Consider the following 14,612-nt stretch of genomic DNA (forward strand, 5'->3'; position numbering starts at 1 on the left):
AGCAGATTACATAGTGCTACCTGCTGTGATGTGCCCAAGAACCCATCAAGAAGGGAAAGTTTCTACATTCCACCCTACTCTCCTCTCTAAAGATTAATGTGAAATCAATAACCTACATATTACCAGTGGACAAACCTTTATTCTTCAACAGAAAATAAAGATTCTTAATGTGAAATGAGCTGTACCATAAACTATTTTCTGCCATCAGAAAAATGGCAGGAGTTATTGGCGTTCATGCTGATGCAGATCTATAGAGCTAAAGACGGACACACATGACAATTATGAAACACTTATGAAATAAGAACAGCAAAGAAATGAGTATCCCATGTGCTGATTCTGTGGGCTTGTACGACTACTGCAATATCAGATTTCTCCAAGAATCATTAGTCACTGTGCAATCCCTCAGCTTGCAGTCATTACAGCAATCACAGGGCATTTCAATTATTTTGTAATTCAATGTTAACCACACACACCATGAGCTTTCACTCACAAAATGGCAAATGTGACCTTTTTTACCTTCAGTTTAGGATACACACTTGATTCAGCTTATCCAAAACACGTAACTACATCATCATCTACATCACTGCAGGAAGAGCAAAGATGGATCAGTGTGTTCAGTTCCCAGATAGGGAAGCTCTGATAGAACAGTTTATCCCAAATCCAGGAGGTTGGATTCCAGCAGAGTCCAGGCTAAAAGTCAGAGCTCCATCACTTGCACCAGGGAGAAAAATTCTTAGCTTAGCTGAGCAGGTTAAACTGGTGAATGTCAGTGAAGCTTCACCACTGGCACCATTCACGATGGCTCTTCACTGACAGCATTCAGCAACTTGCATGAACGCACACAGAGTCTTCCAGAGCCAGGTTTATACATGAACATGCCAAAGCCAGCAACTCCAGTCGCCGAAAGGTATGTTATTCAACACTGTTTTGAGCAGCTGGGCATTATGTTGTATAAGGAGCACTAAAATCACATGTCCTTAACCAAAGCATTTATCAACATACTTGAAACGCCCTGTTCCTGTTTCCATGGAATTTGATCTTGATTTGGTAAAAGTAGGACACAGATACAGAACAGTGTGATACTTCTGAAAGTCATTTGGCATTTCATTTCTCTTTACCTGAGTTTTGCCTGTAGAGTATTCCCTTCCATAGAAACACCAAGAGAAAGAACGCTTGGTTATTCTTAATTACAGATTTGATCTGCAGAGCTCTTGCCTTCTGGCCCCTAGTCCACAGAACTCACACTTAACTTTAAGCATATGTGTAGCTGTACTAATGTTAAGCATTAAGTTTAAAGGATGTCTTGGAATGAGGCTGTAGCCCTCAGCATCTTACAGAACTGATCTTGTGTTTACTGTTACATACAGTTCTTCCTCTACACCCTCATAGGTTTTTTTAGGAACCAAAATGTTCACTGTGTTTCATGGATTATTCCAAACCAATCTGAAAAGATAGACTATGAGGGCTAAGCAGCAGCTTACAAAGACACAGGGAAAACCTAGAAGAAATTATTTGAAATGTGAAGTTCACATGATGAACAAATACATATAAACATAGAAGTTCTTTATATTTATAGACTGGTAAGGACAATCTATGACTTAAAGTACAAACCCAATACACGTCACCGATAACTACATTGCTCATAAAAGAATGAAGCTCAGAGATATTGATATCCTCCATTCAAATTAACCTTTACTTACCTTGCCGTAGCTCAGCAGGATTATCCTCACCAAGACAACGTTAATGTGAGCACCCAGGGACTCATCGTGATAAATTTCATTAACCTGCAAAAGAGTTCAGTGCTTTAACAACCGGACTGGCAACAAGTGACTCCGACAGCAATGACACAGCAGTACCTTTTATGCACAGTCATTAAGCCAAAGACCACTGTGTGATCGCATACAAAACGAGCAAAATCCTACCAGTATGAGAGGGAATGTTTTCTTTTGGGAACTCAGTTGTAGCCTCCCAACAGGCCATAATTCTGGAAATCATTTAAAATCAACATCTCATCAGAGATATCATATTAACAGATATTAAAATGCAAGCCTAAATGGACTTACATATATCATGGTGCACTGACACAATGCAGCTGAGCTGATCTAACAGCTACTGTTGGTAAGAAGGAAGATTCCTAGCTCTTCACTACCTCATCCTAGCAGTGTGTGCCTGCTAGAGCCCCAAGTGCAGTAATCCAAGCCAAATCCTGACCGGTGCTCTGCTTGGCAAGACCATGCATGGGGAATGGGATGAGTGAGCAGAGGGACAGGACCTGTCTCCTGAGGGCCACTTGCTGGCTCAGTTCAGCTGCACCCCATAACTGTTCCATCTGGGACCCATCACATCACACTCTGACAAGAGGATATACCTCCTTCAAAAAAACCATGGTCAGCCACATGGGCTGGATTTATTGTGTGTCAAAACTAATCGATGTTAAACTCTACAAGCTACCAAATGCCAGCACGTTAAAAACTCCCTTCTTTTTTCATACTACAGCTGCATAACTGAACATGCACACAGGGAAATCACCCTAGGAACACTGAAAACTGTAAATATTTAGAGTAGAGAGTGAAATGTGGATGTATAAAGATTACTTGGAAACACTGCTACAAGCAAGCTAGGCAAATATTAACTGTTACAGAGGCTGATTTAGGTATTCGGTGATGAAAGGCTGCATGAGACTCAGGCAAATGGCAGGGGTTTAGCTTTATGAATTAGAAGAGGGAGATGAGAATCCCTGTAAGGCAAGCGTCTTTCCTAAAACCTCCTTCTCTTGATAGAGGTTGCACCAAACGACTGCTTTGCTGGCTGGACCTCAATTTCATTTATTCATACAAAACAGATTCATTGCTACAAGCTAATAAGTAACTTTCAGAGAACCTTTCATTAGAAACACAGTAAATAATGTCCTGTTTCTTCAATCAGCCCCAGTTTTAATGGCCCATCTTTTATCTCTGCAAAAATCATTAGAACTAAATACATTAACTAGGATTTTGCTAAGCAATCCCCGTTGACATTTTAAAGTGAATTTTAATTCCTTTTATTAGTACATTTGGGTAGAAGAGCTTCATTTTATGCCTGCTGAAAGTCCTAAGATTTCAGGAGTCCTGAGCTGATGGTGAGGAGACAGCTTGGTTGAACCACGGCTCCAGGAACAGCCTCCCATCCTGCAGGGCATCTGCTTGGGCACCTGGGGAACATGCTGTGGGATGCCCGGGATCCAGGCTCCTTACGGGCTGACAAGCAGCTCTTTGGTTGGAAGATGGTGTGCTAGGAGCCCATGGCCATGAGTAGCTTCAGGGGCCGCTATTTTCATTGTGGTGTAGAAGTGGCTAATCTGTTTGGATCTGCTTTGTAAACAACAGCTCTGGAAATCAGAACATTTATTTACATGTCTAAATAAGACTTCAGAAGAGTAACTTTAATTCCTCTATTTATAACAACGTTCTGCTTTTACTTTGAGGACCGTTACTGAACACAGATTACAAAGAGGTAAGACACTAACATGTGTTCTACCTGACAGAAATTCTTTCACCCTGGAAAAAGACCCTTGCGTGTTGTCAAGGGAGGCGAGGATATTCATTTGCCTCACTCTTTGTGTAGTGGGCAGAGAGCACATGCATCAAGGATATGAGGCTGAAATAAGCTGTAAATTACCTATACATGATATGAGTACTAAACAAAACCTTCTGTGTATAAAGGACAGTAAATATAGCATGTAAATAAGTATGTAATTAGTTCATAAAGCATAATCCAAATTGCTGCACAGTGTTTTCTCATTAACTTCCAGAGTTTAACCTAAGCCCCCTTTAACAATAGTTGAGTAACAGAACAACTGTATCGCTGCTGCGTGCCAAACTGAAACTTGGCTTGAAAACGCTGATGGAACAGAACTAAAACACTGTTTGACTGTTCATGCAAATGACATCTAACAAACAAACTGTGAATGAACAAGAGCACAAGCACTGTAAAGAGCTGCTTGGATCTCTTGGGATACTGGATTTTCCACAAGACAGTGGGGTAATTCAAAGCTCTGGGTCTTGGTTTCATTAAGACTGATGAGTCCAAGCCCTCTTCACACAGCAGCTGAATTGAACCCTCCACACCCTCCTCTAAGCTGAACTATTGCTTTATTGCTAGTGTCTCACTGCACGCAGATAATACACCAAAAGTGATGCTTTCTTTTTTTCAGCATGGCCTAAATTGCACCTATTTGTTTCAGGAAGTTATTAAAGATACGAGATCCAAGTGACTGAATGTTGTGCTCTCAAATGCTCTTGAAAAGCACACACACCAAAAGGGCCTCCACAATCCCTAGCTCACGTTCTCCAAATTTCCACAGGTAAGTAGAGTTAAGGTAATGCAGTTCATTGTATAGGGCACAAAATGCCCACCCAACCTGTGGAATTGGAAAGCTCCAGGTTCTCATCCAACTCAACTGCTTGTTTGTTTCAAAGCAGAAATAATCAGACAAAGGCTATACATGTGCAGTAATTACACAAACATGTGAAAATGATTGCATAGTACTTTTACAGCGCAGTGCCTCCATGTACTTCAATAGGACATCCTGGTTCATATCACCATCTCCTGCTGTTAGTGATCAGTAAGTATAACATTATGTTGCTGCATGAGAAAAGGAAGTACACAGAGACCATCCCAAAATCCCAGCTCTTAAACTGAAGGCAATGAATGCATTACATCTTGTTAGATGTCCTACAGTGATTCGGCATTTATAGAGGGTGATGAAAAAGGCTTGGGTAAATCTCAAGGAATTCAAAGCATTGTGGAATACTCTAGAGACTTTCATCAAGCTATTGTAGCTCACAAACTATTTTGGGATATTCAGTTTATTTTCCTGGGACATTTCAATCAAAGCAAAACATGCATTTCTATTTAAAGTTTCTGTTTAGAAATCAGGCACAGATTGGTGCTACATAAGAAAAACAAACACTATTTTTTCTTCGGTTATTTTATAATTCTTCTGCCCTGAGTTTGAAGTCAGCACAGTAAGCATGTAGCATACACCAAAACACCCTAGCTAAAGACAAGCTAAGCATCTGTGAGACACATCATGCTCTGTAAAAGAAGCAGCACAAAGTTTCTATTATTGAGCAAAGTGGGGCTCAATCATAAAGGGAATTTTCAGACCTGCTGTAACACAAATAGTAATAAAGAGCCTGCAGGTTTGCCTGTCCTGTTGCAGAGCTGACAGAGATGGCAGGATCTGGGGGTAAAGTCAGTAAACCAAAGCGCCATTGGAGAATAATCTGTATATTTTGGGAAGTCATGGACAAACTCATTCATGCAGCTTGAAGGAGTTCCCAGCCTTGCAAAGTCTGTCAGTATCTGCTACGCAAAAGCCAGCCCAATTCATCACAGGACGGCTCCATCCCACTGAACCATAAATCACTGCGGCTGAGCTCATCCCTCAGGACCCTCTGCGGCTCAATGCACTGCACTGCATGGTCGGGCAGGCACTGCTTCCTCAGGCGCCCTGAGCACACCCCTGATGGACATTGAAGACTTTCAACCTCTGGTTACTATCAACCTCAAATGCATCTGACCCAGCTCCAGTGGCCCTCACAGGGCATATCTAACCATCTGCAGAGGGCATGATACAAGATGCACTTTCTGCATCTGGCTCTTTAGCCACCACAAATCGCTGACCCGTCCAACCCAATTAGACAGCTCTTTGATCACCAGCTTCCTTGCTTAACTACTGTTGCAGAAGAGACCGATAGCTACGTGCTCCAGGGCAGAGCAGGGACCATACGTGGATCCCTGCCAGAGCGATAGCAGACAAACTGGAGAGCATCAGCGCCTTCCCTATGGGATGGCAGAGCTCCTGGCAAGCCACTGTTTGCACCCAGGCCAGGATGCGGCTCATTCATCAGATCACAATTCTCTGCAGCAAAGCCTGGGTGCCTGGTGGGCATCCAGTGATTGTCTATTTCTGTAATAAACGGCTGGTTTGAATTACAGAATAGGAACCAGAAACATCACGGTGAATACTGAGCACAAACTTTTGTAATCTGACCCTCCCAAGAGCGTTCCCCTCTCACTTTATGTTCCTCTGTTCCCACTTCAAACATCAGTACCCTCTTCAATTTTCATCACCTCCTTTATGCTTTTGAAGATCCCAAACTAACATTTCTAACATTCTCAAAGCTTCATCTTAATCCCACAGGAATAACATTACATTGATTCCTCACTATAGTGGGTACACTATAGTCGTATAGAAGGTTACCATGCAAAACTCATGGCTCCCAATCTTCTTCTCTAGTCCTTACAAGGCATTTCCTCATTTCCTTAGAGGGAACTCTTTTTTTTCCCCAAAATCTTTGTTGAGCATCACAAGGAGAAAAGAATAATGAAAGCACACAACACACATGAAACTTAAAGGTCAAACTGTGATCTCAGATTTGGAAAACATCTATCATTCTGCTCAAAACCACAGGCAACAGGCAGTTTTAGAAGAGCTTGGCAGTGTACATTGCAAAACAGAGATAAGTATCTGGCATTCTGAATGCAAACCCGAGTCTGAGTCCTGATTTACCTTCCCTAGTGTGAGAGTCAGTAGATGTTACCAAGTCCAAGTTAGCTGCTTCTGGTCAGAAAGAAAAACATTCCCCAGAGCAGATGTGTTGGCAAGGCATTAGGTAGCTTCATATTACAGGTCTCTATCTCATCTTCGACTGTAACATTGGCTTTAGAAAGGTCATAGTCTGTTTTCTGACTTCATGACTAATTTAGTTTTCTTAGTTCCTCCCTCAGGTTCTTGGAACTCCTCATTCTTGCCTACAAACCTCTGCTCTGAGAAGTTTACAGTTTTTCACTGTAAATTACCTCTGCACCAAAAGGCTCAGGCTTTTTCTAAATTGCAGTCTCAAGATCACATTAATAAAATCAACAATGGTATCATTAATTAAGCAGATTCTTTTATTACATTACAACAAGGGTTAGGGGTGTGGTCAATGCAATAAATATGGTGACCTCTTCAAATCTGAAGTGGTTTGGTTAAGAAACGCATCCAAAACGTGAAAGCTGATACTAATTATCCACACTCCATCACACAAACCGCACTATCACAACTTGAAAGTCAGTCAGTGCAATCTTTATGGCTAAAGTTCATGTCAGCATTTGGAGTAAAGGAAAAATCTGTCTCTTAACAGTATCTATCCTCTACCTCAAGGATGGTACCAAACCCTGTGTGATGCTTTGGGTCATGTCCAACAGGGCAGCAAGGTACATTCCAGTTAGTAATAATGAGCAATGCTCACCCAATTAGCACTGGAAAGAATACCCCTGTAAAAAAGGGCAGAAGCTGTAAGAGATCAGAGAGGGTATTTCCTGCAGGACCTCCTGAGTGCCCCTTTGCAAGCACGAATTCCACTCTAGTGTGACAATCAAGATAATGAACAAAAATCATCTCATGAGGCATCTTCAGAAACCGTCCTCACTAGTCACAGCCACTGGTTTATAATGAGCAGTCTAAACGTGGAGATAACTCACAAGCATATATTTAAACTTTCAAACAAGCTGCAATTTAACTGTTGACAGCTGAAGTTCCTCAGACAAATAGAGCTGGACTTGCACTTGTTATATGTGGAACTTCTTAGAGTTAGTTCAGATATGACATGTACTTATTGAAATAAACTGATTTGAGCTAATGAGTATTGGTGCTTATGAATTATTTAATTTCTAGAATTCCAGTCAATTTTCCACTACTGGAATATCCTTCCCATCTAAAAAAAAAAAAAAAAGAAAAAAAAAAGAAAAGCTATTTAGTTTAAAAAACATGATTCTGAATATAGGGTGCATCATTATTTCAAAGTATTCAATCATTCTTTTTAACAGCTTGAATTAGACATGTTTTCAGGTTTCCATCCAACTGCCAGTTAGAAACTGATGGCATTTCTGCCCTTTCCTCTCAGTAGGCACTTGCTGTTCTGTACCTGCAAATCTTCATCCTTCATCAGCCAGAGATAGGAAAGCAGAAATCTCATCTAAATAGTAGTATCATGTACATCCTATTAAAGAGGACAGATAACATATTCAACAGTGCCTCAGGGCCACAGTTTCAAAGACATGTAGCACTGAAATATGCAGGTGAAAGACTCTGGGGACTTTCCAAAGCCCCCAGCTGCATAACTCCCATTGATTTCAGTTATTCAAATGAAAAGTTGGTTAACGTATTAGTTCTGCAGATGAAGTTTCACTTAAAGTCTGGGAGAGACATAATCCCATGGGCTAGTTTTTAAAACCGATTCTTACTGATTTCAAAGTCAGGTAAAAGACTAAATACTCAGATAAATGTCGCCCAGAGTGAGGCATAAATCCTATTTAGGGTCTATGTCCCTTTGAAATAATGATAGTTAGGCACCTATCTACTTTGAAGAGATGAGTTTTAACATTCCAAGTATTCTGGCCATGTATATCTATGAATACAGGTGTAAGAGACACTAACCCCTAAATATTGCAGTATCACAACCTTAACAGTAAAGGAATGGAAATTTCAAGACTTTTGCCCTGAAAATTGCTGAACCTCATACAACTGGCCTCAGCCTATCAATGCAGCCTTTCCAGATCCCTCTATAGAACCTTCCTGCCCTCAAGCAGGTCAACACTCCTACCCCGCTTGGTGTCATCTAAAGTTACTGAAGGTGTGCTTGATCCCCTCATCCAGGTCACTGATAAAGATACTGAACAGAGCTGGCCCCAGTACTGAGCCACCAGCTGGATTTAACTCCATTCACCACCACTCTTTGGACTCAGCCATCCAGCAAGAGAACAGTACACCCATCCAAGCCATTTAGCTCAGTAACATACATTCAGCACCCTGCTCCTCCTCTCAAAGCATCCTGCAGTGAAATCCTTTCATTTCCTAAGGAACAAGATAATTCTCCAACACCACTTCCAGCCTTTTCTAATATTTCCCAAACACCTGCATGAGCAAACACAATCCCTGGGGTTTTTAGCCTTCTTCTTGCTGAAACTGAATCACCTTCCATGTTCCTGAGTGAACTACAGAGCTGCAAGATACCACTCAAATCTCTCTCCTCTGTTGCAATGCTCCTGCATGCTATAAATACAAAGTTAATTTGTGCAATGTGTGGGCTCACGCTTGGAAATGCAGAGGACTGTGCAAGCTAATATCCTTTCCAGGAAAAAAACACAGCATGACGTACGAAAGAAACTGGTGCAAGCAAGAGGCAGCCGAGGGTCTCTAATGTGAAAACAATGGTGTATTTTCCAAAGATGAACCGAACGTCCTGATGGTGCTGAGCAGAGAAAAGAGAGGATGTCAAGAGAAACCGAAGTTTTTGTATTAGGAAATGACTGGAGGATGAAAAGGGGGTGGCAAGAGGCCGAGCTCACTGTGGTGAAGCGGCTGGCGAACAGTCAGGCAATACGTGGCTGCAGCCCAAAGTGTTAAAACTCCTCTGGAGTCAATCACCCTTCATTTGGGAGTGACTTCATTTCTAAACATGGGGATAAGTATTAGCACAGCTATCTGAGATAGCCAGGACACCCGGCCCCTGTTTTTCCTCACTTTATGGCTTTTAGGTGTGGACTGCAACACATCACTTGAGCAGCACAAAACAGATTTACTGAGTAAGTCATTGCACTGGGCTTGACAAAAAAAATACTGTTTTGATTGGGTTGGTGGTAGGGTTCCACCCAAGATCCCTGGGAAAATTTAATCAAGGACAACTGCTCACGCCATCACATGCAATGAAATCAAGAAAACTGGGGAGAAGAAACCATGCTGGGAGTTGCTTCTGGGAAAGTGATGTCATGTATCCAGGTGCTTGGCATAAGGGAGGATTCACCTGGGATTTATTTCGCTTTTGGAACGACAGAAATTCAACTATTTGATCACCCTTTTATCTCCAGTAAATACTTCCACTAATATTTTATTTACTTTCTATGCATGCTTTGATTTTATGCTTACTACCTTGTTACCATACACAGCTAATTGATTACATCCAGAAAACCAGCAGGGTACCACACAATCTGATGGTTGTGGTAGGATCTTCCACCAGGTTTAAAAAGACAGCTGGAACTTTTTGTACCTGTCTCTTCTTTTCCAGGTACCCTTGGACCTATGCATCTCATTAGAAACATACTGCATACATGTGACCCCTAATAGCCAGAGAACCCCCAGGCTTTTTATATTGGGCCCATTCTCTACAGAAAGAAACAAACAAAACCAGCTACTCAAGGAGGTAAAAGAGAGGACAATGGGGGAGTCACTGTGTGAGCTTCAGCAAAGGAGACCACAGGAATGGTCTAAACAGAAGCATGCTTTGCATTCAGCTAGCAATGAGGGCAAGAGCTGGAGGAGCTGCCAGCTGGAATTACATTGCCAAGGGGAAGGGCAAGTTCTGCATTGTGATGTCCCTCAACATGATGCAGGTCTCCAGCATTGCCTGGGATCTGCAGTAATAAACTCTTCTTGCCTCTCTATTCTGGAGCAACACTTGGACAGATGGAAACAGAGCTGGTTACCATCACCCATTGCTCTGCTAAATACAGACTCCAGAAACCAGCTGAGTTTTGAAGAAGAAAAGAACAAGACAACACTGACAACTGCCAAAGACTATACAGAACCTCCTCAAGAGGCTTGCGGATTTCAAACTGCTCCTCATATTTGGACACAGGGCAAGTGACACATCCTCAGTCCCCAGAAGACATGTTTCTCCCAACAGAACAACTACTGCCTCTGCCAAGAGCTGCTACAGCCCTATGGGGATGGCTACACAGGCTGCACTTTCTAAACCACTTGCACAGACAGCATGCTGAAGAGCTGTTATTCCTTACAATTTGTGTGTTGGATGGTTTGCTAAAATTAGAGAAAAGTATATTCCAGAACTGGAACATTTAGGGCTTCTTGAACCATTACTGTATATTTTAATTCTTAAAAATAGATTTAAGTGACATGATAAGTAAAGAGTCCTGTATAAACCATTTCAGTCGCATTCCTGGTTTGGCCTGTTTGGCTTGTTAATTTAGAGATGCATAAAAACATCTGTTTCACTGCAGACTTTGTTTTAAGCCTCAGAGGAAACAAACCACACACATAAATGAAATTCACTATGTCATTTCTGTTAGAATATATGTATTTACAGCTGTCAGAGCAGACAGTAAGTACCTTATAACTCTAACATTAGTGCAGGTTTTTAACTATTTACAATACTGTTATAAAAAGTCGGTGCAACTGAATTCACATCACACAAGGATTTTTCTTAAATTGTGTTCCACCTCTCATTTACAGTGAAAAACGGTGACATTCTGCACATTGTGAACAGAATGCGATGAAGAAAGAAAGAAACAAGCTCCATAATTAAAAAAATATATCTTGGAAAAAATATATCCAAGGCAAATGTACCTCACAGCCTGGATTTCTGCCCATATGTCTGCCTCTATGGTTTGTAATGCCAAGCAGTCACCTACAGACACTCATCCTCTTGACATCACTTCAGCAGTCATGCTCTATTTGTCAAAACCAGAGCAGACCTATGATTTTTCACTCAACAATATTTCACTAAGAGCACCCATTCACTGAACCTGAAATTTTTAGAGAAGTGTGCTTTATTGAGTAAAGACTCCTGTTGCAGATGGGAATGAGAAGGAAGAAAGTCATAGAATCATAGAATCAGAATAGTTAGGGTTGGAAAGGACCTTAAGATCATCTAATTCCAACCCCCCTGGCATGGGCAGAGACACCTCACACTAAACCATATCACCCAAGGCCTCGTTCAACCTGGTCTTGAACACTGCCAGGGATGGAGCATTCACAACCTCCCTGGGCAACCCATTCCAGTGCCTCACCACCCTAACAGGAAAGAATTTCCTCCTTATAGCCAATCTAAACTTCCCCTGTTTAAGTTTTAACCCGTTACCCCTTGTCCTGTCACTACAGTCCCTAATGAAGAGTCCCACCCCAGCATCCCTATAGCCCCCCTTCAGATACTGGAAGGCTGCTCTGAGGTCTCCACGCAGCCTTCTCTTCTCCAGGCTGAACAGCCCCAACTTCCTCAGCCTGTCATTCCGAATGAGTTGCCTGTGAAGGGGGCTACCACTCACTTCCATTTTTTTTTTTGGCCAGAAGAATAAAACACGCTTTGGTTTTGATCTGTAATAGAAATGATTTTTCAAAACTTGATTCTTTTCCCAGAAAATAGACTCCTTGCTTATTGACCAAGGTATTAGAGGGCTGCTGTGCCTGCTGCACTGAAATTTAGAAAGGAAAAATAGTTCTTACAAATCTAATATTCTCTAGTGTCTCCTTTCATCACTTCTACGCTATATACTCTGCTGTACAGACTATGGTTCTGAAGGGTAAATATTTAACTAAGGAAACCTAAAGATGTCAGTCATGGAGTAAATATTAAAACAACTTCAGAAAGTTCAGTGATAAACTGTGTAATATTTTACTGCAGGGTGAGCAAGGAGTAGGTTGGTGGCCTGGGACTTGAGGTAGTTGTTGAGGAATCAAAAGGATTTAACTAAGTGGTTTTAAAGATGTATAAACCAATCAAAGTTTCTAATAGAACCTCATTTGAAGAAAGTTCTCCAAACCATGTTTTTCAGCAGGGAGCTTAGGTTAAGGGAATATGCAACTAAAGTATAATGACTTCCAAGAACCTGAGCCCCTGACTCTGTGCCCCATCCACCAAAGTACATAAGCAGGACTTTGAATATTTTAAGTGTCGCATAGTCAGCTTCTTTCTTGGCCCTTTTTTCCTCTTTTCCTTCTCCCCTTTTGGCTTTTCTGAAAGTGGCTTTTTCTGAATTTTCCTGCTAGAGTTATTTTATCTCCTGACCTAAGAAAAACCCGTTATGTCGTATTCAAATGGCTGAACCAGCCTTCATTCACCTTCCTTCCCATAGTGCAGTTAGTGGAGTTATACTCACAATATTCATCAGGGTCAGCAGGTACTTCTGGACATGTTCTTTCCCATGGAATTGAACAACTGAGTCATCAACCCCCAAAAGGACTTCAATGTTGTAATCATCCTCCGTTGCGTGCCTTCGAGAGCGCTGCCTTGATCTATGCACCCGGTCTTCAATAAAGCTCAATGCGCTGTCGAGACTGCCCAGATTAGTGAGGTTAGAAGCTGAAACCAAACAGACAAATGGGTTGTCAACCAAGAGAGGTTCAGGCTCAGGTCTCAGCTAAGCTGGTGTGTATGTGAAGCAGCAGAGTTTGTTATGTTCTGTGTATTATATAACAGCATTAGTTTCAGTTGATGTCAATTAAAAATAACCTAAATGAGAGAGAAATCCAACCCAAAAGGTTTTTACTTTGCAAAATAAAAGTAAGACTTCCTACAAAGCAATACTGTGTAATAAATACAAGGTCAAAAGGAGCATAAATCATACCGATGTCCTGATGAGAAGAATGCAGATGTTTGTAGTAAATTACTTACTGCTTTAAAGTACTTGTAAAAAAAATATACTATTCAGGAGTTTTGGATATCTTCCATCTTCCATCAGAACAATTGAAGATTGACACCATACTTCAAATCCTGACCTTGCTGCGCACAGAAGGCAAGTGCAGTTGCCAACATATCCTTTTTCTATCCAGGCAGGTAGTAACAAACCAATCCCTGCTGCTTCAAAACATGAGCTACTTTCTTAGATGCATGCATTCAATTCAACAGTAGTGACATGGATCCTCCTTATTGTTACAGCTCAGGAACACAATTTAGATATTAAAGTAATTAATTTATAACTAGGTTCACAATGTTTTTAACAGCTTTTCATATTTCATTCCCAACTTGCCATGTCGCTCTGCATTATTGTATGACAAAGACCAATCCATCAGGCACAACAGCAGCCAACTTTATTACTAACAATTCATAACAGTCCCTGTGATATGAAATGCACGTTCTCTTACAGGATGGGATGCAGTTAATGAGACACTTGCCTACTAAAAATTAACATGAAAATATAGACATTTCACCCTACAGAATAACAATGATTGCCATTAATATCATTATTATCATTTGCATTACAAGAGAAGCCCCTTGGAGAACCTCTTGATTTCAGACAATTTCAGGAAGACTTGCTCAGAGAGGCGAAGAAAGGCGCGAGAGCACTCCAGCTTGATTAAAGTTTCCCAGTGCTTAGTTCACAGAAACATAATAGGAAGGAAAGGGAGGAAGTTGAAGCCATCATCTTCAAAGCAGAAACAAGAAACAACTCTTGGAAATGTTACAGAAGTGGATTCTCCATCTTCATTTATTGAAGTTTTCACATCAAAACTGGCTGCTTGGGAAGGGATGAATGAGTCACCAGATCACTGGGCTCATTATTACAATGACTGTGCTCTGGCCTTAAGGTCGCTGCCTTAGGCTTCTGCTTCAGCATGTGCCGAGCAATGTGCAGCTTGAGCAGAGACCCCATAGATTCCTACTGTGGTAAGCATAACCTACCAACCTGTACAGCCCCTGGCTGCCAGGAGGGATGCACACCCATCCTCCATGGTGCTTCAGGCTGTGCCTTGTGTGGTGAGATGCTTGCCTCTTTGCCTTCTAGAAGAGGCCTCCAGTCAAAGGACAGTCCCCAAAAGGCACATTTGCCTGGGCAATGTGTCCAGTTTG

At 41.5% G+C, this 14,612-nt stretch overlaps 1 protein-coding gene across 4 annotated transcripts in view; it reads right to left on the reverse strand.

Moving 5' to 3' along the window:
• Positions 1-14,612, reverse strand: part of ADAMTS2 (ADAM metallopeptidase with thrombospondin type 1 motif 2) — a 173,702-nt gene that overhangs the window by 42,952 nt on the left and 116,138 nt on the right. For all 4 annotated transcript variants that reach the window (XM_057409507.1, XM_057409508.1, XM_057409509.1 and 1 more), the window contains 2 exons: positions 12,922-13,124; positions 1,701-1,784 (listed from right to left, as the gene is read on the reverse strand). In XM_057409507.1, coding sequence (XP_057265490.1) covers positions 1,701-1,784; positions 12,922-13,124 — 287 coding nt within the window. The remainder of the gene's footprint in view (positions 1-1,700; positions 1,785-12,921; positions 13,125-14,612) is intronic.

Source organism: Pezoporus wallicus, unplaced genomic scaffold (assembly GCF_028554395.1).
Source record: "Pezoporus wallicus isolate ANWC-B61680 ecotype Strahan unplaced genomic scaffold, APGP_CSIRO_Pwel_v1 contig_8166, whole genome shotgun sequence".
NCBI lineage: Eukaryota > Metazoa > Chordata > Aves > Psittaciformes > Psittacidae > Pezoporus > Pezoporus wallicus.